This window comes from Phalacrocorax aristotelis, chromosome 9, assembly GCF_949628215.1.
Source record: "Phalacrocorax aristotelis chromosome 9, bGulAri2.1, whole genome shotgun sequence".
NCBI lineage: Eukaryota > Metazoa > Chordata > Aves > Suliformes > Phalacrocoracidae > Phalacrocorax > Phalacrocorax aristotelis.
The window spans coordinates 1,909,623-1,935,032 of NC_134284.1; the positions used below are offsets into that span (position 1 = coordinate 1,909,623).

The following is a 25,410-nucleotide window of genomic DNA, read 5'->3' on the forward strand; positions in this document are numbered from 1 at the left end:
GACAAGAATCATAAAGAAACGGGTTCTTGGAAAGGGTTCATGTTATTAGCGTGTTGATCTATTAATGGCAACTGTAAATACCTCACCCAAAATCACAGTGACTCTGAAGCATTTGACTGGCCAGGAGCATGTGATACAAGGAACCCGTGGTAATTTGCCTCACCTTGCTGGTCATCAGTTTCCAATCTAACCCGTCCCCTGAGTTTAAGTTACAAACCTCAATAACTGCGTGGCAGACTTGACAGCAATTAACATTACTCAGCTGCCATCTAGGTTTTAAAGTCTCCCTTCCAAGTGATCTTGTTACTTAGGCTTTAAAAACAGCCCGTCAGGGTGCTGCTGTGTGCTGCCTCTCTGAACTTGGTGAGATTTGGCTACTGATTTCAGGGGAACTGATAAATACAATGGCGGAGTAAGGGTAAAAGGCACTGAGCTGTTGTTTGGAGCACAAGGCTTAGTTTTTTCCTTTTTTCTTCATCTTCTCAGTGAGGAGGCTTCACAGAAAGCAATGTTGAGAATTTATATAATCTCAATTCTATGAAATTGAGAAACTTATTCGTTTAGTTCTTTAGCCCCATTTATTATCCATATACAGGAAGGAGCGTGACAAGCTGCAAAGCACAGCATGATCCTCATACTTCAATGTTCAGACTTTAGAAGCCAAGGAGAGCTTCCTGAGTAATTTAAAGACAAGGAAGAACAACTTTGTTGGAAAGTAACTAGTCGGAGTCGAACTCCCATCAGTTTTAAAGCCAGCCCAGCCGTGCCGGTAGCTCTGCTCCCGGCTCGGGACGATTGCTGTGGTGGCAGGATGAGGCTGAGCGCAGCTCCCGGCGACCCTGGTCCCAGCCCTGAGCCCCGCTGAAGGCTGACAGACAAAGCCCTTATTTTCTCCCTGCTCCTACCTGAACAGGGAGGAGCACTTTATTTTCCCACAAAGACTAGGGATGGCAAAGCAGTTTTTAAGCGAAGGCCGCTCTCCTTGTTCCGCAGCCCCGTCTCTGGGCCCTCTCCTTCGGCTCCTCCCTCAGCCAGCACCCGTTAGGAGAACGGCGGAGGCGGTACCCGCAGTTACCCCACCGCACTCGCCCGACCGGCGTCTGCCAGCGGGGAGCTGGTGGAGTGACAGGCGGCAGCGGCGGCCGCGCCCCCGAGGGGGCCGGACCGGCCGGCCTCAGCCCGCCCCGGGTCGGGGAGAGGAGGCGGAGGCGGGAGACGCCGGTGCCGGTGCCGCCACCGCCCCTCGCCCTCGGCCGCGGCGCGCCGCGGGAAGGGCCGGGCCGGGCCGGGCCGGGCGCACCTCCCGCGCGCCGGCGGCTGCCCGTCACGGCATGCCCCGCCCCCCTGCGGCCATTGGCCAGCGGGCGGGGGCGGGGCGCGGCGGGGGCGGGGCCACCGTCAGCTGTTCGCGATCCGCCCGGCGGCGGCGGCGGCAGCAGTTTGGCGGCGGGGCGGTGCGGTGCAGCGCGGCGGTTCCCGGGACGCGCCGTCCCCGCGGGACGCCCGGCCCGCTTCTCGGTGAGTGCCCGGGAAGCTCCTCCGCCAGCAGGGCCCGGTCGGCGGGGCGCCGAGGCTGGGCACCATCCTGACAGGGAAAGGGGGTCCGTCCCCGGGCAGCCCCGGAGCGGCCGGGCGGCGCGAAGCGAAGCGGCTCCTGCCCGGAGTCCGGCGGCGTCCGGGGGGAGCAGGAGCAGGAAGAGGGAGCGGGCGGGTCGGGAACGAGGCTGGCGGGCACGGCGAAGGCAGCGATTTGCCGCTGTAAGCAGTGGCTGATGGCCGGCGAGGCGCCGGGCGCGGGTGTCTCGTCCCCCCGGCGGTCCCCGGAGCAAGCCGCGTTCAAACCTCCGGGCCCGAGGGCAAACCGGCGAGGCTGGGGCCGGGAAAGGGAAGGAGAAGGGTTAAAAGCAGTCGCGTTGCCGAGGCGAGGCCGGCCAGCTTTGTTTTGGGAAGCTGGCACGCACGTGCGCGCGGCGCCCGCCCGCCGCCCGGCCCCCGGCCCCGCCGCCTGTCAGAGCGGCCGCCCCGCGCGGGGGCGGCCTCGGACCTGGGGGCTGGCGCCTCCCTCGTGGAAGCGCCGTGGGTCGGACACGCCGCGCTGAAGAGGCGGGCGGGCTCCGTGTCCGCCGCCTGGCAGAGCCCCCGGGGCCCGGAGGAGGAGGCGCGGCGGCTCTCGGAGCCGGTGGCTCCCAGCCCCAGTCGCCTTTTAAGACTGCGGCAGGAACTTGAGTGCGCTGTGGGGTGAGTTATCCTTTATGCTATTCGGCATTCGCGCTTCAGCATTTTCTAAAAGCTCTGGAGAAAACGTTGGACCATATTGCGAGAGGTCGAGTGAAACTCCTTGCTCTCTAAATCCTCTTTTGTTCAGGGTTTGGTCTGCCGGCTAGCTTTGTGCCTCTGTGCCAGGGGGGCTGCGACCGGTGAGCTCTGGCAAACCTTGCTGCAGAGACAAAATACGTTATCGCCGTGCCTTTCTGTCAGGTGATGGCGATCCAGCAGCAGCGCCGGCAGGAGATCACCCGTGCCTGCGCCTCAGGGCCTGGCACGCCTTTCGGTGTGCTGTCTGAAGCCATAGATGAGACTATCACAAGTGTTACGCCGAGATAGCGCTGCTGTCATCCGGCAGAGCGGGACCAGCTGTAGGGCTGGGACCTGTTCTGCTCCGCAAACTCTTCTTTGGGAGTTGTGGCTGGGCTGAGTGAACTGCTGAGATGCCACAGCTTAAATGACTGGAGTGCCCGCGAGTTAGAGCCCTGCACAGATAGTCCTTGCACCGCTGGGTCCCGTTGTCTGCTGTAGCCTGCTGGTGGTGTGACCCCTGCTCACCTGGGGGGAGATGGGAGTACCAAGGGGAGCACTGAATACATCCTCACAAAATTATTATTAATGTCTCCTTCAGGCCTGAAATTCCTCTTGCTAATCTTCTGTTCTGTTAAATGCTTCGCAAACCAGAGCAAAGGAAGAGACATGAAGAGTTGAATTTCACTGCCTTGTTTGGATCTGGGTGGAAATCCTGGAGATGGATCTCTTAGGAGACTGTCTTCCAATTGGGTTAGATGCACAGGTAACAGTAAAGGGACTCGTGGTTTTTTTTGTAAATCTGCTTCTAATTGCTATATGTTTGCAAAGATCTCTGAAATAGTGGTTTAGGGTTTGGTTTTTTGTTTTGGTTTGGTTTTTTCCCCACCATCTTTGTCCAGCTTTGTGCTGCAGCAGAGCTCAGGGCTGTTTACTGTGGCAGCTACAGAAGTCCTGCTTTGAACGCTGACACCAGCAATGTTTTTTCTTTAGTAGTAGGGTGACCTAATGCAGTGACAGTGCATGAAGGCTTTAGGGTAAGAGGGGTCATGACGTGACTGTGTTGCCAAGTTTGGGACATGTCTTAAAATGAGCTGAGAAAAGAAATGAGAAGGTGAAAGGGAAGTTGGGAGAAGGTATAAAGAGCTTCACAGAAATGGCTTTGCCAGCTCTTGAGGTTTGCAACCACTGGTGTTTCTTATAAGTCTGGCCTTGCAGTTGCAAGAGCTTTTTTTCATCAGTAAGTAATAGATGGGAGAAAGTGAATGGGGCATACCGAAAAGTTCAAATAAGGCAGGCCAAAGCAAAGCAGACCCCAGAGAAGCTGACTGGCCATGGGCAATTTGAAGGATTAGGGTTGCTTTTTAAAACAATGTCTTTTCAGTTTCTGTGTGCTGAGGTTGGGGTTTGTCTCCCTCCTTGTGACCAGTTGTGGAATTGGAGCTGTAGGTGGACTCTCAGACACGTGTGAACTTTGTCTCCCTCTGGCCCAGCACCTGAAGACTTTCCACAAAGCCCTGACCATCACCACTGAGTCACTCGCCTCTCCTGCCCATGCAGATGGGCAGCCTTGGGAGGGAGGGAGGCAGGCAGTCGTGGAAAAACAAGCTGTGTTTTATTGTTGGAGCGGAAGGCATTCTCTCCTGGACAACGTTCTTCTGTCTTAGCTGTTTCCTCAAATGTCCCTTTATTGCAGGAGCAATGGATCGCCCCAGCTACCTGGAAGAGGACTATTCTAGCCTGGATGGGCTGGACGATGACGTGTTTCACTCTGATGACTTTGGACTTGCAGGTCAGCCTGGTGAGATGACTGCAACTGGCATTTTCACACAGAACCAGTCCTACAGCTGCCTTCTGGGGAGGTTTCAACTATTCCCCCTCACACACTGCTGTGGCCCCGGTATCAGGCATCCTGAGCAGCAGGACAAGGCAACTCAAACACTCAGCCCGTCCTCTTCCAGTCAGGATGTTATGTTGCCTTGTGGAGTCACTGAAGAGCCCCGGAGACTCTTCTATGGTAAGAGCACTCCAGTGTCACCAGCTTTACAGCAAGGAAACTGTCCCTTTAGCACTTCCCCAATCAAGCAAGGTTTCTTTCATTAGGACGTTTTATTAAAGGACTGAAAATTATTTTGCTTTGGTCCTACTCCCTCCGGAAAGACAGCTTGTATTTTCTTACCCTTGCTTGTCCACTGCAGGAACCAGGCACTTGCTCGTTACTTCTGCTGTCCTTGATATTCCCACTCTTTTTCTTCTTGGCTTTATTCTGTCACATTTTACTCTACTGCTAGATGTTTAAGTGCTCACCATACCTCATATCCTATTTGCCTACATTTTTTAACTTGTAGTACTGTCCCATCCACATAGGAAGACTCCTAGAAGTTCTCAGTGGAAAGAGGGAAATGCAAAAATTTACACTTAGTGGGACAGCTTTTAGGCTCTTTACTGGAGTTAAAGTTGTTGAATAAGTAGCATGTCCATCCAATATTTTACTAGTAACTGACAGGACACCATTCAGTTTTGTGTATCTGATTCAGCTTAAATTCAGATTAGTCCCACTGAATGCCAGAGAACTGAGAAAAGTCTGACAGCGAAGATACAGCAACCTTTAATGGGAGACAACTTGAGGCAGAGATCTTGTAAAACTGCAAAATTGTCATTAAAAAAAAAATTCAGCACTTGACTGCAGAATAAACAAGCAAAAGGAACAAAGTATAAGATCCTACCAGTCATTTGACTGTGGGAAGCAACACAATGCTCTGCTTAATTGATATAAATCTACTTAAAAGCTGAGCAAGTATTTTAGTGCAGGCTTACAGTACACAGGCATTGTCTGGGCTTCAGGAACTGGACTTTAACATGAGTCAAAAATTTAGGATTATGTGCAGCTCTTTCCTCCATAAACTGTACTAGGTAGAAGAGCTGTTCTTTGCGCTGGAAGAATGATTCTTCTGATCTCTGTTTTGTAGGGAATGCTGGTTACCGTTTACATGTCCCTCCAGTTGGCTTTGCATTGGATCCGCACCTCCAAGAGGAGCCTCAGGAAGGTCAGCGGGAAGCACGAGCCGAGGTGCAGATTGCACGGAAGTTGCAGTGCATTGCCGACCAGTTCCACCGGCTCCACATACAGAGGGTAGGGTGTCTGGAGGGGAAGGTGTGGGTTCAGCTACCCAAGAGTGGTGCTCTAGAAGACTGGTTCCGGGCATCTGCTAAGCAGGCTGTTGTCTAAGGCAGCAGACTGCCAGCAGCAATAAAATGGCAGGAGTATCCTGATGGATTTTGCTTATGCTAGATAGCTGGCTCTTCCTCAAGATTGGCAGGTGGAGGGAAGGGAATGTGTGGGATTGCATTTACTGCCTGGGAAGGTAGCTGTTCTGTGTTAGCTGCTGCTATTCCAGCTCTTCCAGTTCAACAGCAACAGGGTCACTGAGCCTTTCTCCAGAGATCTACCCCTTGCTTTTAATAACAGCTTTTACTCCACTGTCCTCACCACCGGTGTCTTCTCTTCTGTGGCATAAGTGGCCATCTGTGGCTTACATTAGCTCCTCATCTCAGAGATGACAACAAGCCTGGAGTCCGTTCTGACACTCCTTGTTGTCTGGGGGTAGTTGTCTGAAATGTTGTGGAGTATATTTAGACTTGCTAGCTACGCCTCTGTCAGACAGTCCTAGCTAGTGTCTCAGACTTGACTAACTTCCTCACAAGAAAAGACAGCTGTTAGATGCCATCAGGTCTGAAAACCACACTTAAGAATCTTGATTTTGTTTTCTTTAAAAACGAAACAAAACAAAACACAAACCATGCTCTTCAAAGAAACACAATAAACCCAGCACCCCTAAACCCCCTTATTCTTTCATCCTTGTCCTCCTTCCCCTGTTGAGGAGGGTGAAATGGAAATCCCAGCCCATGCAGAATTTGGCAGAGGAGTGGCAGTAGGCAACACTTTGCCTCTTCTATGCAAACTCAACAAGGAGAGTGTGTATCTGCTTGCATATGAAGAAGCTGACACTCTTGCTGACTTTAGAGAGGGACAGAAAGCTTATCTCGCTCCAAGTGAGTTGGTGCTCTTTTAACTGTGGGATCTGTTGCAACTCTTGTCAAAGGTAAGTGAGGATCTCTGTCCTGGTCCGAGAGAATGTGGCTTTTGGCTGGGCAAAGGTTTGGTCCTCTCTGTGTCATGAGATGAGAGAATTCTGGGGCTCTTCATCTCCAGATAGCGGGAGGATTAAAGAAGCTGTAAAAGGAAGATTAGCCTATAGAAATGTAGAAGGGGCTATGAATGTCATTTAGCAAACTGGACGAATCAGGAGCTACTACGAGTTTTTTAACACGTGTTGTGCGTGGTTGAACAGGGTTTTCCCCAGTGCCATCTTTTCATCAGTGATAGCTGAAGACCCCACTCCCTCCAGCCAGATTCTCACAGGAAAGGGAAGGTTAACCATCTCTGGAGGAGCCCTGGTGTGAAGTGGTGGAACTGGTTGTAACTTGACCCTTTTCATCTCTGGTGGGGGAGCTCACCTATCTGATGTCTGTGCCTTGCAAATGCATCTGGGAATGGCCACCCAAGCCAGCTCTGGGCCCACTAAAGGCCAAAGCTGCCCTGGGTTGGGCTTTTTGCCGCCCTGTGGTGAGCTGCCAGCTGCCAGTGCTGCGAGGGCTCCCTGTGCCATGCACAGGACCGCAGCCAGGGCTGCCGGCCCAGGCGAGCTGCCTGTCAGCCAAGCATGTGGGAGAGTTAGTAAACAAAACCGTCCGCCTGCACTACCCGACTATGCAGCCAGCAGAGGAGGAGCTCTGCTGTCTTTGAACTGGAAGAGCAACAAGTTGTAAAGCTGGGGGGAGAGACGTTCAGCCATTTAATTTTGAAAACAAAACAGGAAAAAAAAAACCCAACCCAAAATCTTAACCCGAGGATTGAATAGTTCAGCCAGTGGTTCTCCGCAGCCTGGCCCTAGGATAGGCCTTGGCATTTGGATCTGTTAAGGGATTCTTTCTTGTTTGTCAGGAAAACGGAGTACTGAGCCACATATTGGTGTCCAAGGCACTGTTCCCTGTGGAGTGTTTTGTTGTCATGCCCAATCCCTTCCCTCCCAGCCCTGCATGGAGGATTTCCTTTGGCTTTTGGCACAGATCGTCTGTGTAGAAGCCCCTCTGTCCTGTGTGCAGTGACTCTTCCCAGCCTGTTGCTGAAGAAGCAAGCAGTCCGCCCCTGGAGACACATGAACTGGTTCACAATGTGTTGTGGTTTGGAAGGGGCAGTCTCTGAGACATGGAAAACTGGGCAGTCATTTATCTTGCTGTGAAACTAATCCCTGATTTGGGTGCCCTATTCCAGCTTGTCTCAAACATTTGGTCAAAACCAACTTTCCAGAGTGGTGTCTTATCATATTTAGAATACCACAAAGTTAGTCACACCAGTGTGGTCTTGTGAAGTCCTGAGAGAAAGCAAGCCTGGTTTTCAACAAGCTGTGCCTCTTTTCGGAGCCTACAAAACATATTATCTGTGAACACGTGAAAAATAAACATATGTGCCCTTTCAGTGGGAGTAAGGAAAGGCTTTCAGCATTAGAGTAGTGCATCCAGCTACCTCAAGATTTGCCCTCTCACAGCTCTTGAGTTCCACAAGGCTCTCCAACAGTTCAAGTATGGCTCCCATTCTGCTCTACAGCAGCAAGGCTATGTTGACACAAAGGCTGCTGGTTAATATACATCTCTGGCAGGGAGAGGAACTGAGCAGGCAATAGCTGCTGAGGTTGACGTCACTGAGTTGTCGCTGGACTGAGCTGTGCATACCGTCTAGCCCCATCCCACACTGGGAACTCTGGAGAGTCACTGTTATCTCTTCACTGGGCTCTCAGAGCTATGGGGTATTTATTCTGTGGTTCTTGGCTACACAAAAGATTTTTGGGTATGCATCTCTTAAGAATAAGTAAGTTGGCCGCACCTATGCTTGCTTTTGGCATGTACACCATTTTCAGGGTTTCATATCCTATTAATACTGAATACAGTAGTTTAAAACCTGGGGGTTTCATCCTTAGAACGGTGCTAGAGCAATAACGCAACATTCCCTAGCACTCTGCAGCTTTCATCTCCTTAAGATGCTGAATTTATTACAGGAAGGACTTGAGCAATGCTCAGTGTTCCTAAGTAGCAGAGCCTGCCACAAGTTGACCCAGTTTGCAAAGGGCTCTGCAGAACTACATGCAAGACCCATCTATGTTTTCTTCAGCTCTATAGTACCTCTTACCTGTCTGAGGCTGTGTACCTTCTGGCAATGTTCCCTCTGTTGTGCTTTTCTTACCCTGCTCGTGGAAAACAAAGGTAGAGCCAACCTGTGCTTTCTGCAGGAGAACCCAGTGCCTGCCACCTCCTTCTTGGTTTGGAGCAAGTGTGCCTTTGCCATGGGATCTGTGAATTGTCAGCTGTAGCCCAGCCTGTGGCTGAGGTTGAAGAGGGCACTCTGAGGTTATGGAGAACAGAGCTGAGCTTAGGGGTTCTGCTGGTTGGTTGGTGGGGATGTGCTGCTTGCATCCCATGTGTCCAGGCTGCAGCAAGTGCTTGGGCTCTGCTTTAGGTCCTGAGTGCACTTGAGGTCCCTCCCCTTGAGAAGGGGCTTCAACCTGTGCTGAACCAACAGTGTATTTCAGGCCATGACACGCTGCTAGATGGGAATGGGAGTAGACAACCAGGGATGGCGGCGGCAGCGGCAGTGTAAAGCTGCCCTATAGGAGCACGGGTTTATACAAGAGTGGAGTAGATGACACTGTATATCAGTATCACACCCCTTTGGTCTGACTTGCTCCATTGAGACACTGGAACACTATGGCTTTTCCAAATAAAACTCTTTCTAAGCAGGCTGCAGCTTTGAGGGGTGACTGCTTTTATTGCATCTCTTCTTCATGGTGATAAGATCACTTCACAGGGGATAAAATTGTCTCTTTAAGAGCCAAGGAGTGGTAGCCTTGAACAGTTCTGGGCTCTGGTCCAAGCAGAGCCACTGACTTGCTGTATGACCTCAGACAAGTCTCTTGACCTCCTTGTGCTTCAGTCAACCCATGTGGAAAGCTCAGTTTAAAAAAAGCTGAGCCTCAATGAGAACCAGATGCTGAATCAGAGCTGAGCTTTCTTGAGTAAATAAGTGCATTACAAACAACAACAAAGCCCTTTTCCAACACATCAGGAATCCTGCAATTGATTTAGATATGCTGACCATGCTCAAAAAGCCTCTGTGGATGTAGCTATAGAGAACTTTGTTTCTCTAAATTCCCCAATTGGTTCAGCAAGTAACTCTCTCACTGTCACTGCAAAGGGCTCGAGCAACCTGTGGAGCCCGAATGCCTTCATCCATACCGACTGTAGACAGACAGCTAGGCACGTACCTGTTTGCCTCAAGTTAATGACACTGAAAATGTCCAGGAGGAAATGTTGTTTTCCTTTGAAAGTGAAACTTGTTACCTTTTGCATATTTTTTCCCCTCTGTCTCTCATGAGAGTTATCAAGGCCTCCTCTGAGACACTTCTGCTTATGCAACAGGGAGCCCATGTCTCTTGTCAGAAACTTATCAGCATGAGAGAGCGGGAAGCACCGCTATGTGTGCATCATTTATCCCAGACTCCATCAGGCTTTTCTCCATCGTTTATTGAGGACAGTCAGGGAATTTTTCTAACAGTTGCTTTTTTAAGCTGGAATTGTTTGCAGGAAACTGTCCTTTACAATGACTTTACATTTTAGGAAAAATGGTCAGAGAAGCTTCCTAATAATGCAAAGCAGAGACTCTCAAACAGTCCTGCAGCTGAGCGTGTAGCACTGGCAGCTCCATACTTTACTTGTACCTGCAGTCTCTTTGAGACTTGGGGTAAGTGCTTTCATTCATTTCCCAGGTAGGTCAGTACATTTCAGGATCTTCTCTGCTGCCTAGTGCTTGCTGGTCACTGCTGCTCCTGTGCAAAGCAGTGAGTCTCCTCTTCAGCTCTGCTGTCTGTAGGTTGCTCATCGGTGCAGGACTTGAATTTCCAGGTGAGAATGCAGGAACATGATGAGGGAGAGTACCAGGTGGAGAACTCCTGAAGTGGGTGAGCCCAGTTTAGAGGGCAGGGATAGGGTGGCTATGAGGTTGCGAAGACTTGAGATGTAAAGCAGAATTCTTGCAGGGCTATGGAATTGGGATCCTAGGCTTGAGGAAAGGAGAGTGCCATGGGGGGGAAGACGAGTTCCCACAGTCAGTGGAGTCAGGAACTTGATATGAGGAAGTGGAGGCAGATTTTTTTTTTCTTTAATTTTTTTTTTGCTTAATGTTAGATTTTTTTTTTTTTCCATGTTGACAAATGGCAATAAAGTAAGAGGTGTGCTTGGAAGTGCACCTTCCCCTATGCATACAAATGATACTGCAACCTGTTGTTCCTTGCCTAGCACCTGTTCTGAAATCCCGCCACCTGGAGCTGATTACTTGATATTTAGGTTAACATAAACTTGCTGGACCCTTTTCACATCTGATCTGAAATTATATTCTTTGGTATGTTAAGAAAGGAAGCTGAGAACAAGGACATAGTTATGCCACTGTATAAATCCATGTTTCTCACGTCTTGAATGCTACATACAGTTCTGGTTTCCATCTTCTAAAAATGATGCAGTGGAGCTGGAAAAGGTTCAGAGAAAGGCAAGAAGGACGATGAAACTTCCATATGAAAAAATGGACTAGGACTGCTAAGCCTGAAAAAGACACAAAGCAAGGGGGTAGCAATATTAACCAGAAATCAAAAGTTACATAAAGGAGATGGGTAGACTTAATTTCTCCCAGTATAGGAACTCGGCAAAATCAAGTCAAGCTAGGAGGAGCCAGCTCGAAGTAAATGAGATAATTTGCCATGCAATAGGTAGCTCTATGGAACTCCTTGTCAAGGCATATTGTGCATCCCAGTGCATTATCTGGGTTCAAGGGGAATCAGGACAATTTTATGGCCATTGGAGGAGACATTAAATAAACAGAAACCAGATCTGACTCGGAAGTTCTAAGCTCAAACAAGTTAGATGGTGAAAGAGTATTAGGGGGAGCTATTGCATGTACTTGCCCTCTTTGCTTTTCCTCAGGCAGCCAGAGAAGGCTGCTGTTGGAGGCTGGGCTATGCGAACTCTTGATGCAACAGTCATATACAATCATTGTGTATCGGTTTAATAAAAACCACAAAACTCTCGCAGAAGCCTAATCTATCCTTCTTTTCTATGCTTTCAGCTGGCAAAAGGTTCAAATATATTATGGTTTTGTTCCTGCTTAAAATAGGGGATAATGTTAAAAAGCAAAACTTCCTGCCTAGCTCTGGTAGAGGAAGTGGAAGGATAAGGGAGCCTGGTAGCAAAGCACTGCGAGTTCTGTGCAGTGTCCTGCTGTGAATCCTTCACCCTGCCGGACATGGGACTGCAGTGTCTTAAGGCAGTGGGGCTATAACCCCAAAATATCAAGGTTGCCCACATTAAAGAGCACAATAATTATTTGGGACAGTACAAGTGAATTGTTTTACAGTATTTCTAACATTACCTGCAGTATCACTGTATGATTTAAATAGTGTTCAGTGCTGCTGCTTTTCCTGTACAACCCCAGTGGTCTCCGCAGGCTCTTCTGCATTTCCTCAGCTTTCGCAGCACCATGCCGGCTGTGAGTGGTAATGTGCTTTCTGCTTGTAGCAGTGTGACAGCTGAGAAATTATTTTTCAATTAAGAAATAATTGCGGTAATATCCCACTTCTTTTTTAGTGTGGGAGGCTAGGAAATGCAGGTTATAACTTGTCTGAGATCATGCAGGGATCGCTGATTGGAACCCAGTCATTCTGCCTCCAGTCCTAGGCTTAGGTTGGTTAATCTTATTAAGATACTGCCATCTCTGAGGGGGATGATGAGATGTTTGGACTGATTATTTACAGGGAGGAGTGTGCATGTTTGTATTTTACTCAATGAAATTTTATGGTGGAAAGGCAGGAAAGCAAGTGCCCAACTGCAGAGTCTTTCTTTGTTTCAAGCCATTGAGGAGGAATGTCCCGCTAGCCTTTTATAGGCTCTGTTTGGTTTTAGGTTTTTTTTTTGTTTGTTTGTTTCTCCTTGGTAGCTACCCTCGCCAATGGCAAAGGAATCTTTCTGAGCACTGTACCACAGCAGGAAGAATAGTGGTCTAAAAATAAAAGCAGTGAGGCAACTTCTATTAACACCGGTTAGGTTCTTCCTGATGTAGCGCCTGACGAGACGCTGGCAATGGGGGCTGCAGCTACCCACCGAGGAGAGCCCCTGAAGGGCGCGCAGACCCGGCCAGCGAGGAGGAGCAGGCCGAGGGGGCCGTGCGTGAGAGCGGCTCTGCCGGGCAGTGTTTGCGCTGCGGCCGCTGTGTTTATATTGCTCTCTAAATTTAGCCTCTGAGTCATCAGAACTGCTGACGGGAGGCTGCTCTGCCCGCAGGCTCCAGCTCTGCACCTGCCCACCCGCCTGCCTGCCTGCGGGCTCCCCTCGCAGCGGGGCAGTGCCGTGCCCCAGCCAGGGCCCTGCTCCCCCCCTCGCCCCCTTCCCCTGCCAGGGTATTTTCCTGCAAAAACTTGCAAAGTGTTATTTTAACCAAAACCTTGAGGTACACTTTAATGACTAAGGCGTGTCGCCAATGCACCAAGCAGTTTTGGGAGCACCTCCCTTCTTCTGGTGGTGAGGGAATTGATGCGAAATAAAGGTCAGTCTGTCCCATGGCCTGTGCTGATTAGGTGATAAACAGGGTAAGCTGTGAAACAGTGCTTTCAGTTCACGCTTGGGGTCTGAGTCAATAAACCTGCCTGCACTTGCTGCCTGCAGCTGTGGCTGTGGGAGAGGGTGTTGTCTTCTGGGTGCAGAGGCAAGGTCTGGGCATCTCTTCCTGCACCCTCATCCTCTCCCACAGGATGGGGGCAAAACCCCACCAGACCCTGTGCGGCAGGTAGAGAGCAGTATCGGGTGCTGCTCTATGGAAATGCAAGACCCTTATTTACTGTATTTATGGAAAATAAGCCGGTGTGCCCCCCAGGGGTGCAGGAGGGGAAGGCTGGGGGCCTGGGAACACAGTGGCCGGTGGTTGCCCTTCCCAGGTTGCCGTCAGCTGGCTGTTGCCATGGTGTCTGTCTGCTTCCCCTTCCTGCCCGCTCTGGAGAGGAAGGCGTGAGTGGCTGCATGTTTGTTTTTGAACTACAAGAAAGTTGAGAAAGGGCTCACCTGCGCAGCTATGCCTGCAGCAGGTTTGGGGCAATGAATGTTGCCGTTTGCTGCTCAGACCAGTGCCTCGGCAGGGGTCAGTGCTGCCCCCCTTGATTGGGCTGGGCAGCCTCTAAATGGGTTTCGGGGGTCTCCTGCACCCCGCATCCCTCCTGCTGCGCCTGTACATCCTCTTTTCATAAACACATGTGTTGCTTATCTTGCTTCGCAAAGCCTGATGGAGGCTTTGAGAAAGGAAGCAGTACCTGAGATGATGCCTCCCTCTATGACAAGTTTAGCCCTGTGTAACAGAGCCATGGGGTTTGCAAGCCAGAAGGATGCAGATCCCTGAGGACAATCCTCATCCTTCTCTCTCTCTCATCATGAGAAATCGTGCCGCTAAGCTCCTCTTTCAGTTTTTCTCTGTTACTCTCTCCTTTTTCTCCCTGCTGCTTTTACACATGCATTATTATTTGGTCATTAGGAATCACAGCTGGAAAGATTTGTATTTGACTTTCATTGGCCTGCATTTCTTGCTCCAGCAGGGGACACCTTCTGTAACCTCTGTTGCCTTGGGGACTGTGACTTTCTAGTCTTTCTAAGCTAAAGCATATTTTGTGGTAGCACAATGCCTCCAGCCACCTGGCAGCCAAAACAGCCTTCAGCGATGAGTCAGCAACTGCTCCCGGTGTGCAAGTATTTTTGTTTTCAGTGAATAAATAAAGTCCCAACAACTTATTGCTAATACTTGTATTAGTCATTAAAGGAAGAATGATGTTTTTACGCACACATATACCATTATTCTTCTTTTGCTCTAACAGTACCATTTATGGCCATATTTTAATCCTAGTTAAGATGGGATCAGAATTTGACCCTTAACCATCTGGAAGCCATGAAGCAAAGTCAGAAGTTGGCCATGAGGTCAAGAGGGTAGACAGGTGTACCCTTCTGTATATGTGATAGGAATGTACCAGACCCAGATACGATGTGTATGTGATGAATGTATTCTTCATTTTTTTAAGGAGGGATATTAATGGCACGTATATATCAGGTGGAAAAGTAAATCTTATTATTCATCTGTTAAACATTTATGCTCAAGGATTCAAGGAGCTGTGTCAGAGGGACAACATTGTCTTTGAGCTGTATTACCTGTCCTGATCTTCCCTTGATCACCCTGTGCAAGGGCTTGGTAGGAGTAAAAAGCTTTTGACATCTGGGGTGCTATTTGACAGATATATATCTGTAGGCTTACGGTGCGAACATGTATTAGGAATTAATTCTGGGGAGGGAATAAATGTTGGGTCAATCATGTCCCTCTTTCATTTGCTTCCAGTAAAAGTCTTGCTGGTTTTTGTGTTTGTTTACCAGTATTCTGGGTTTTGGTTCAGCAGAGTTTATGGAGTAGACTTCACTAATTCACTGTTGCTGCAGAGGACACTTTTCCTGCAAAATGGCCTTTCCTTGTGACTCATTGAAGCATTCATGCTAAGGCCTCAGACAGTTTCTTAAGGATATCCCCTTTAAAAAGCAGCAGCTGCAATAGGAAATGGTTTTGTGTGTTTCCAGCTTTGTGTTGACTTGCTGTATTCACAGGACTGGTCTTATTTACTTACAGTTAGTATAAAGGGCAAAAGGGGCTTCTTTCCGTCTTGGGAAAGGAGCTTAAAATGTTCATACTGTTGCTACCACATGGAGGTGGCAAAGTGTTCATCCCTGCACTTCTGTGCGGTAGTGACTCTGAGGATTAAATTGTTATGATGAGGAACAAATCAGCATAGGGAAGATTAGGAAATTATAAACCTGTGCCACAAAGGTTATGAGTCTTAGGAGACGATAAGAATTGACTTGAAACGTATCACATCTGAAAAAATGAGATGCCAAATTCATGGACTCACACTCCTGGGTTTTCTGTCCTTCCTGGCAGGTAAATTATACCACACAAAAACCCTCAGTCCTGAGATATTTGACTATTTTGGTCTTGGCACAGGCGTATCTAAGGAAAAGCTACTGAAACTTGTGAAAGGGACATTTTTTAGACTGGGACAGTTCTTCCCATAAATTGTTTACTCTATTTGTATTGCAAAGAATATCAGCCATTTCCATTCTGTGGCTCTTGTCCTGTGCTGAATTAGTACCATGGAAAGCAGATCAGCCCAGAAGTGAAACCATAACTCTGTAAACCCTGTTAGCTAGGCTTGCTACTGAAGCAAGCAGCCCCAGCTTGCTCCTCTTCTCAGGTGACCTTTCTGTTGTGCCAGCACAAGCACCAGCTTGACTGCATGATGCCATGGGTCAGATGGATTAGGATGACCTGATTAATAGTAAAGATGACTTCTTTATGAGATTACTTCTGGCCTTGATCATTGTCCTGCGCTAGTGTGAGGAGAGGACAGTGTGAGCAGGCTGTTTCAGTTCGCAAGCCAGGGAAAGTGTGTGTGAGACTACACCGCCATGGAAGGAAATGCTGGCTGAATGCAGACCCAGGGAAATGCAAGCTCTAGGTCTGGGACTAAAACTTGGAAAGCTGCCCTCGGCCTAGTGCTCTATTTTTTAATTTCAAAACAAAATTAACGGTGTCAGTGTCCTTCATAAAGTGATTTGAGAACTTATGCTTTTTATAAGCGGAGGGAGCAGGGTGAAATAATTCCTATTCTGCTCTTGCATGGAAGTCTCCTTGAGTATCTGAGGCAAATAGTGAGAAACATTTTTAACTGAGAAGGACAAAAATGCTGTACCAAAGAAGTGGCTTCAAGAGGCAGTGAAATAAACAGCGTAGAGTATGAACTAAAAAAAAAAATTAGAGTTTTCTCAGGATTTGTGATGCCACATCCCACTGGTGCTCTTGCAGGTCTGTAGCCCTCCTGAAAGTAGAGATCTAAAATTCTTATTTACCAGATAAAAACAAAACCCGATACCTTCCTCAAAAAGTTCCCCCACCTTAAAAAAAAAAAAAAAGGGAGGAAGATGAGCTCAATCCTTCCCCTGGCCTCCTGAGCATGGCCTCCTTTACCTATCACAGCAAAGGACAAGTAATCCTTTTCTTCTGAGGTGGCATTTAAAACTTAAAGAGGAGACAGAATATTTAGAAACTTGTTATGGTGTATGAGGAGCCCAAAGCAGCCTCCTGCATGAAGCAGGGCATTAATATGGGGATTCTTACATATATTTGTCCTCCTGACAGTGTGGAATAGCTGAAATTGCACATACCAGATCACCACACCTCCTCTTGTCTGCCCCCAAATTAACCTGTTTTGTAAAATTTCATGAGAGCTTCCATTAAAGAGGGTTCACCAGTGAGGCTGAGATGTATTTCAAGTTTAGGATTTTGATACCAATTTTTAAACATCCTTTTGCATTTCCTATGCTAAGTTCCTGTAAGACACTTCTTTACCTTCTTGGCTGCCAGTAGAATAAAATAATCTGCCAAAACAGATTGTCCTCAGAGCATCTCTAGTATGTTTGTCCATGGTGCTCTCCTAGCATAGATCCCTACTTGTGGTAAATGCAGAAGGCATTGTGCTTGCATGCCACTTCATTGACATGCTACCTGAAGATCTCTGTTTAAGGAGCAGTCCGCTTAAGCTGTAATAGCTTGATAAGAACATGGTATCTAGGTGTCATTGGGACATTGTGGTTCCACATGCATGTTTGAGCAGGTTTGGGAGTGTAGTTCTGTGGAGGAGGGTAAGAAGAATCTCTGGAGTTTGATGAGGAAGGACAAGTCTGGTCAAACTGAGAGGTGAGTAACAAAACAAAAAGCATCTTGCTTTTTGACACCAAATTAGGGTTTTGTAACCCAGCCCTAGGGATCGTTTATAAAAGATTGTTTTCACCTGTAAACCTAGTAATGCCTGGGCAATCAGTATGGACTGAACCCAGGGTTGGTTACTCTGAAATAAATGATACCAGGTTCTAGAGTGGCTGTAGGTTATGTTCCAAACATAGTAGTGTTGAAATGTGTGACGGGATCTGTGTGAACTCTTCTAAATCCAGGAGACAACCGTTAAGTCTTGAGGGTAAGAAGAATGGCCCACTGCTAAGATGTGAGATGAACACAGGTTTTCCAAAGCCTGTTTTTTGTGTGCTTGTGATTCAAATGGCATAGATCTACTCACGCTGAAATATGAACATAATTTAATGACCGTCTGAGAGGGCTTTGAATAGCTGTCTGTTGACACATGTCCAATACACCAACTCTGGTTGCAACTCTCTCTTATTTGTGATTATGTAAAGAACGCCTTGCAACTGTGCTTTTCTGCCCTGTTGGGCTAATCTGGGTTGAAACATCTTGTTCATATAATGTGCTTCAATGCTCTTTTATGAACTCCTGTGTACCGAGGCAAAGTTGTTCAAAGCTGGTCTTCTGTTTCTGTGTCTGCTGGGCATGGGGTGGCAGGGGGGAGAGGGGAAGATTGGGGCTGGTTTGTTTTGTTTTCCAGAAATGATCAGTTCTGCTTAGCAAATATGGAATTCTGGATGAGAAAACAAAGACTGACTTCTAATAGAGGGGTCAGTTATTGAGGTGAAATAGTATCTCAGGCTGGGCAATGTAAAGAGAAACCCACCGGTTTGTATGAGATGCCATTAAAGTGTGGGAAGGTGGGGGTATAATCTTTTGCAGGGGTGATTACATACAACAAAAGAAGGAACAGTGTTCCTGCTCCAAAGCTGCATTATATAGTCTGGTGTCCCCCTGAAACTCAACTCCCATGTTTCTTCCTTGACAATGGGACCTGAAATAACCTCTTGGTTTTGGTTTTTTGTGTGTTTTCAAGTATGTTCTTGCTTAAGGTTTAATTGGCTCCAGTCAGTAGGAAAGGGCTCCAAGGCTGATTATTTATGGCTTACTGTCAAAAGTGGCTATAAAAAGGGCAGTATTATCTTGGAGATGCTGGGAAGGAAAATGTGGTGGGGGGGAGGGTGGGGGAGTGTGTGTGTGCACGAATGTGTTTTCTTGTACTAGATGAAATCAGAGTTTTGCTGTCTCAGCAGTGTGGTTTAAATTGAAGATTAACCCTTTGACCTTCACGGTGTCAAATCACTTACAGATGGATCACCAGTTATATTTTTTTCTTTTTTTTTTTTAACTTTTGGGGTGAAGGGGGGCTTTTTTTTTAAAAAAAAAAAGGTTGTTTGTTCATGCAGCTGGGGCTTTTGAAAGGCTCAGAAGCCAATCTGATTAAAAACAGCACTTGGCTAAACTCTGCAAAATCCTACAAGCAAAAAAAAAAGTTTAATCCTCTTGTGCACAATGCAGAAAGGGTCTGCTTTTTTCTTTTTGTAATGTTAGAGCTACAATTATTTTTGGAGAACTTATCATTTCGCTCTCTCCCCTCATCCCTTGCTGCACCTCCTTGTTATGCTGATGGGATTAAAGTGTCTGCTCTTGAAAAGTGTAACTGAGTTGTTACTGGAAAAGAGAAGTGGTATGTTGCAATTTTAGAAATATAAATAACCTTGCTTCAACTGTTCTCCTCTACAGCATCAGCAGAACAGAAATCAAGTGTGGTGGCAGCTTTTTCTCTTTCTACACAACTTGGCCTTAAACACGGAGGCAAACAGGAACCACACTGGGCAGAGGTGAGCTTCGCCCGCCTGTTTCAGGTCGCATCCAGTCTGCAGGGAGCACTGAACAAACACTGGTTCGGGGGCGAGACATTGCACACCGCCAGCCGGATGTGAGGACTCTGAATTTCTGATACTGGTCTTGAAGTTTGGGGGTTTTTACGGACTCTTCTTTGCTGCTGCCTGCCTCATGGGGCAGGGAGCTCTTGTCCAACACTGTCGAAGGAAAGCCAGAATGTGGGTGTGTTTGGTAAAGCTTGCTGCTGGTTCCCCACGCCGGTGACCTCTGTGCAAGGGAGGCAGGTATTAGACTAATGGCTTCCTCTGCCCTGTGTGTTAGTCCATGGTAGAGTGCAGGAGTGTCATTTTGGCTGCTAGTTAAAAATGATGTCTGGGATTGATGACGCTAAATATACTTTGGGTATCTTCCAGAGCAGAGATGCTCAATTCCTCCACAAAGAAAGTTCTTTTTAGCAATGAAAACATTCAAGTAGCTTATATGCCTCAGGTTACTTGTTTTAAGCATGGATTACTGCTTACTTCCTTGCACCCTGTGTGAGAGATAATCACAAAGAAATCTCTGAAATCTTTCTATCGGGCACCAGTTGCAGCTCTGTCACATGAAGTTGTTCTTTGTCATTGCCATCAACAGACAAAATCGTTTCAGTAGAACAGTCTTAAAATTAAATCTTCCTGGGGCTGCTGGTGGCTATAAGTTTCTGCCACTGTTTGCTTCCAGTTCAGTGTTTGCAGTGCCCATGAGCCAGCTTGAAGCCAAAAACCATGTAATATGACACAACCGTCATTCTTCTACAATGTTAATGTATATGTTTTTATTAGGTTTATGATGGGTGGTTTTTTGTTTTGTTTTTCTTTTCTCTTACTATAATGTGGTGGGTCAGGAAGGCTTAGGTCCCAGGCATCCAAGAGTTTTGCTTCAGGATGTGACAGGGAAATTAATTAACAACGTCTGACAAGTACACCGTACAAGCAGTCTGTCCATTACTTTTGTATGTAATGTTTGGAGGCTGCTGTAAGCATATATTGACTAGCAGCAGTAATATTACTTCAGGGAAGACCTTCTAACAGTTCCCAGTTTGTATGCACTCAGAAGTTTGTCCATATGACTGACACTATTTACCCAGCACAGGTAAATTGCCCTGCAGAAAGGAAGTAGCCTTAGATATCAATGGCTACTTCTCTGTAGCCTTAAAGATTGTTAGTTGACAAACCCAGTGACAGCTAGGGTAAAACACAAATGGAAAAGCAATACAGACTTTATTTTCTTCAGACTGTTTCCATGTTGCCACTGCACCTTGTTGTAGGTCTCAGATTATATAACCAGCATGAGGTTATATGAGAGCTGTCCAGAGAATTGCTCTTCAGTCCTGTTACGAACATCGACTTCAGGTGTTGAGAAATTCTTCTGCTTTTGATCCACTCTTAAAAATAAGCATTACTGTACGGGAAGAGTAGTTTACTTGCACATACGCTTTCTCCTCCACCCCTCTCTGCATATCCTTCTCTAATTCATGCTTTCTCTGGTATTTGTATAATCTCATCATTGCACTGTAGTGTCTGGTGACAATTTGCTGAACACAAGTTAAATTTGGACTTTCTCCCTCTCTTCCAGCCCCGTTCTCTTGATTTTCATCCTGCTTTACTGTGGCAAAATGTGCTTTAGCTCCCTGAAAGAGGTCCCCAAGCCTTTTTCACTTCCAAATTTTCACAGTCACTCTCTTTCAACATAAGGAGAGTTTATGTGAGAAAAACTTTTTTTCTCCTCCTATGTTATTTTTCTAGCTAGAGCTAGAGTAATATGTTTGTCCGTGATGGTTAATAATTCATATAAAAATCTCAAGCAATATTTTGGGGGGTGGGTTTTATGGAGAGGGGGGCGGGAGGGTTTTTTTGGGAGGGGGTATTGGTTTTTCTTTTGTGTTGTTTCTTTAAGCATGTGCACTACAGAGTTACCCAGAGGGATACAAGTGATAGCTATTGCTGACTATGCTGCAGCAGTATGGGAAGCCACTCTGCCCATGTTGACAGAGGTGAGGCTTTCCAAACCTTGCTTTGCACAGTCTGCTTGGAGTAAACGCTGGTCATTGCTGAACGAGGACTTAAATGAGCGGGAAAGCCTGAGCGGTAGTGCAAGCACAGATTGAGCTGGGGACCCCTGAGAAGCTGGATGTTAAGGAGAAGACTCTCTAATCAGAAGCTCCTATAGAGGCAGGAGTGGAAGTGCTGAGGCTCAGGAAGCAATGCAACAATGCCGCCTTGCCCATACGGCATGCTCTGGGATTTGACGCTTGCGTTTTCCCACTGGTTGCCAGGAGCCCTTTATCAGGAACAGTCAAAGCTACATCATAACAGCTCTACAAACTATGAAAAATTCAATGAGTGCATCTAACACTTAAAAACAATCGTGAGCTTTCCCCTTCCCCTCTGCATTGGCTTGACTGCCAAACAAGCCAACAAGGCCTGTTCTCTGGATGCTGGAAAGATAAATCTGGTACTGGCGCTTTCTGGTCTTGGGACCCAACCAGTTTATCTAGGGTAAGACTCTCCTTAACATGGAGAAACAAGTATCTGAAACTGTTCCTCAGTTGGGCTGCCTGCCTTGGTAGAGTCATTTGGCCCAGAGAAAGACACATCTTTGCCAGTCCATATTTCCCGCTGTAACAACAGGCTTATCAAAATTGGTCATGCCAGGGTCGCAAGTTAAAATCTCCTTGAACAACAATACTTCATTGGAGACATAGAGCTAATGCTAGACAAAGGCTGACTTCCTGCAATATGCGTGTTGGTTACTGGTGCCAGAGATTTACAACCACTGATAATATATTTTAATTATATTCCATATCTGCATATCTTGGAGAAAGGAAATATGCTCTGTCAACCCAAAAGTCTTATTTTGCTTCATGTAGATTTGGAGAAGCAGGCTGGTTATTCACTTAGGGAAGAGCAGCTACTTCATACTTACAGTCTCACCTACTTGAGGAAATAGTGGGAATCACAGAATCCCAGGTTGGAAGGGACCTCAGGGATCATCTAGCCCAACCTCTCCAGGAAGAGCACAGTCTAGACAAGATGGCCCAGCACCCTGTCCAGACGACTCTTGAAGGTGTCCAATGTGGCCGAGTCAACCCCTTCCCTCGGGAGATTATTCCAATGGTGAGTGTCCTCACTGTGAAAAATTTCCCTCTGGTGTCCAATCGGAATCTCCCCAAGAGCAACTTGTGTCCATTCCCCCTTGTCCTCTCCATGGGACTCCCTGTAAAAAGGGAGTCTCCATCTTCTTTGTAGCTCCCCATTAAGTACTGGTACATGGTGATGAGATCCCCTCTGAGCCTCCTTTTCTCAAGGCTGAACAAACCCAGCTGTCCCAGCCTATCCTCATATGGCAGCTTCCCAGTCCTCTGATCATCTTCGTGGCCCTTCTCTGGACCCCTTCCAGCCTGGCCACATCCTTTTTGTATAGAGGGAACCAGAACTGTACACAGTAGTCCAGGTGTGGCCTGGCCAGCGCTGAGTAGAGTGGGATAATGACTTCTCTGTCTCTGCTGGTGATGCCCTTTTGATGCAACCCAGCATCCTGTTTGCCTTCTTGGCCGCAGCAGCCACTGTTCACTCATGTTGAGCTTCCTGCCCACCAGGACCCCCAGGTCCCTTCCCACAGAGCTGCTCTCCAGCCAGGTGCATCCCAGGCTGTGCTGCACTCCCGCGTTATGTTTTCCCAGGTGCGTGACCTTATGCTTCTCCTTGTTGAACTTCATAAGGTTCTTGCTTGCCCACTCTTCCAGCCTATCCAGATCTTCCTGCAGAGCAGCTCTCCCTTCTGGAGTGTCTACTTCCCCACTCAACTTGGTGTCGCCTACAAGTGTCATCAGGCTACACTTGATGTTATCCAGATCACTTACAAAGATGTTGAATAACATTGGGCCCAATACTGATCCCTGGAGGACTCCACTTGTGACAGGTTGCCCCTTGGAAAAGGAGCTATTTACCACCACCCTTTGGGTGCGGCCTGTCAGCCAGGTCCCCACCCACTGCACAGACCACTTGTCTAGGCCATAACGCATTCATTTCTCCAGGAGGAGACTGTGGGGGACTGTATCAAAGGCCTTGGAGAAGTCCAGGTAGACCATGTCTGCCGCCCACCCCATGTCAACCAGGCAAGTCACTTTGTCGTAGGAGGCCACCAGGTTTGTCTAGCACGATCTGCCTTTAGTGAAGCCATGTTGGCTTTTCCCAATCACGTGCTTCATTTGACTTGTGATGGCCCTCAGGAGGATTCGTTCCATAACTTTCCCAGGGATTGAAGTAAGGCTGATGGGCCTATAGTTACCCGGATCCTCCCTCAAGCCCTTCTTGTAGGTAACATTTGTCTTCCCCCAGTCCTCTGGGACATCCCCCGTTCTCCACGACTTCTCAAAGATAATGGAGAGTGGCCGTGCAAGGATGTCAGCCATCTCTGTCACCACCCTCAGGTGGATGGCATCAGAGCCCATTGATTTGTAGGGGTCAAGCTCCTGTAGTAATTCATGTACTAACTCTTCCTTCACTGATGGTGGGTCAGTGTTTGGATCAACCGGCAATTTCCTTCCCAAAGCCTGGGACCCAACAGTGCTGGTAAAGACAGAGGTGAAGACACTGTTGAGGACCTCTGCCTTTTCTGCATCATTGGTGATTGACTCTCCTTTTCTGTTTAACAGTGGGCCTATGTTTTCCTTCTTTTTCTGCTTATGGTTGACATGTCTGAAGAAACCTTTCTTGTTATTGTTGACATCTACAGCCAGTTTTGATTCGAATTGGGCTTTTGCTTTTCTAACTGCACCTCTGCACACCCTGGCAATGCCCTTGTAGCCCTCAACGGATAGTCCACCACTTCTCCATCTCTGGTGTGCTTCCCTTTTGGATTTGAGTAGACCCAGGAGGTCATGGTTGAGCCAAGGGGGCCTCTTGCTCTGCTTACTTCCCTTTCCTTTGCAGGGGATAAATTGCCTTTGTGCTTCCAATAGAAAGTTCCTGAAGAGTTCCCAGCACTCACTAGCTCCTTTGTCTTCCTTTCAAATCCCTCCCAGCTGAGCCCTGAGTGAACTGAAGTTTGCTCTTCTAAAATCCAGAACCCTTGTCTTAGAGCTGACCTTCAGCACACTCAGCAGGATCCCGAACTCCACAATGTTGTGGTCACTGCAGCCAAGGCTCTCACTAACTGAGATATTACAAAGCAGGCTTTCTCGGTTTGTGAATAGCAAGTCCAGCAGCGCCTCATTCCTGGTTGGCACATCTAACATTTGTACCAGGGAACAGTCCTCTATACATTCCAGGAACTTGGTGGATGACATGCGAGCTGCCGTAGTGTTCCTCCAGCAAATGTCTGGGTAGTTGAAATCACCCATCAGGACCAAGTTCTGTTGGCCAGAAGCTTGCTTTAGTGCTCCAAAGATTTCATATGTTTATCAACAAATACATAGATGCACAGCACCCATGTATTTGTCACCCATTCCATGTTAGTAAGGCCCCTTGAGCACACACTGCAGAGAACTTCCCCACAGAGTAGCTGTTGCAGTGTGGCCATGGACATATGTCGATTGAGGAAACAGTTCCAAGGAACGTGGTTTAAGTCCTGTTGGCGAAGGAGTATGCTCGGGTTTTTAGATACTAGTTTGTCTTGGTGAAAGGAATGGAACACTTTCTTTCTGTGTTGTAAAACTACAGTCTAACAATTTAGAAAGAACAGTTGGATCTTTCTCCTAAAACAAATTCCTGTTTTTAATGAGCAGTTCTTAGGAAGAGCTTGAACTGCTGCTGATGGTACCAGTAGCCTTGAGTATCTTTCTTGCCTTCCCCAGATCTCCAAAATGACTTCAGACCTCAGCTTTCTTTCCTCAAGGGATGGAGTTCTTCCTATCCCTTCCCAAATTCCCACCCTTTCAAATATTTTGTGACCTGCCCATTCCTGGATCCAGCAAGCCTGGTGCTATTAGGGAATAGTTAGTTTTACTTTTGTCTCCTGCAATTCTTGAAAGCTGAGCCAGTAATCACAAAGTGACTGCCCAGGGAGAGCTGCAAACTGCCGTAAATAGGATACAACACAGGCAGGGCAGAGGATGAATTTGCATGGAAAGGGTTGCTGTTAGATCTGTGTGTGGGACTGTGGCCTTCTCCCACGGTCCTGATAATCCCTGGTAGCACTGAATCTGCATAACTGATCACACATCTCAGTTTAAATAGCTGGTTGTTATTAAATGTTTGTTGGCTAAACTCTCATTAGAGGAGTCTTGAAATTAACTTCCTTATCAGCCTTTGCTTTGGAGCTGCGTATCAACAAGGGAACAGAGGCAAGGAACCCCA

The 25,410-nt window shown here is 47.5% G+C and overlaps 1 protein-coding gene across 8 annotated transcripts; it reads left to right on the top strand.

Annotated features, from left to right (window-relative positions):
* The first annotated feature begins 1,316 nt into the window (after window positions 1-1,316).
* BMF (Bcl2 modifying factor) lies at window positions 1,317-20,928 on the top strand. 8 transcript variants are annotated; one of them, XM_075103183.1, is made up of 5 exons: window positions 1,444-1,518; window positions 2,897-3,061; window positions 3,992-4,312; window positions 5,265-5,428; window positions 18,971-20,928. In XM_075103183.1, the coding sequence occupies exons 3-5, from the start codon at window positions 3,997-3,999 to the stop codon at window positions 19,070-19,072; spliced, it is 582 nt and encodes a 193-aa protein (XP_074959284.1). In that variant the 5' UTR covers window positions 1,444-1,518; window positions 2,897-3,061; window positions 3,992-3,996; the 3' UTR covers window positions 19,073-20,928. The 8 variants fall into 8 exon arrangements, with proteins under 8 accessions (XP_074959282.1, XP_074959285.1, XP_074959281.1 ...); XM_075103188.1 differs by having other exon boundaries at window positions 3,992-4,087; XM_075103181.1 differs by lacking the exon at window positions 2,897-3,061 and having other exon boundaries at window positions 1,317-1,518; window positions 4,088-4,312.
* Window positions 20,929-25,410: the final 4,482 nt, after the last annotated feature.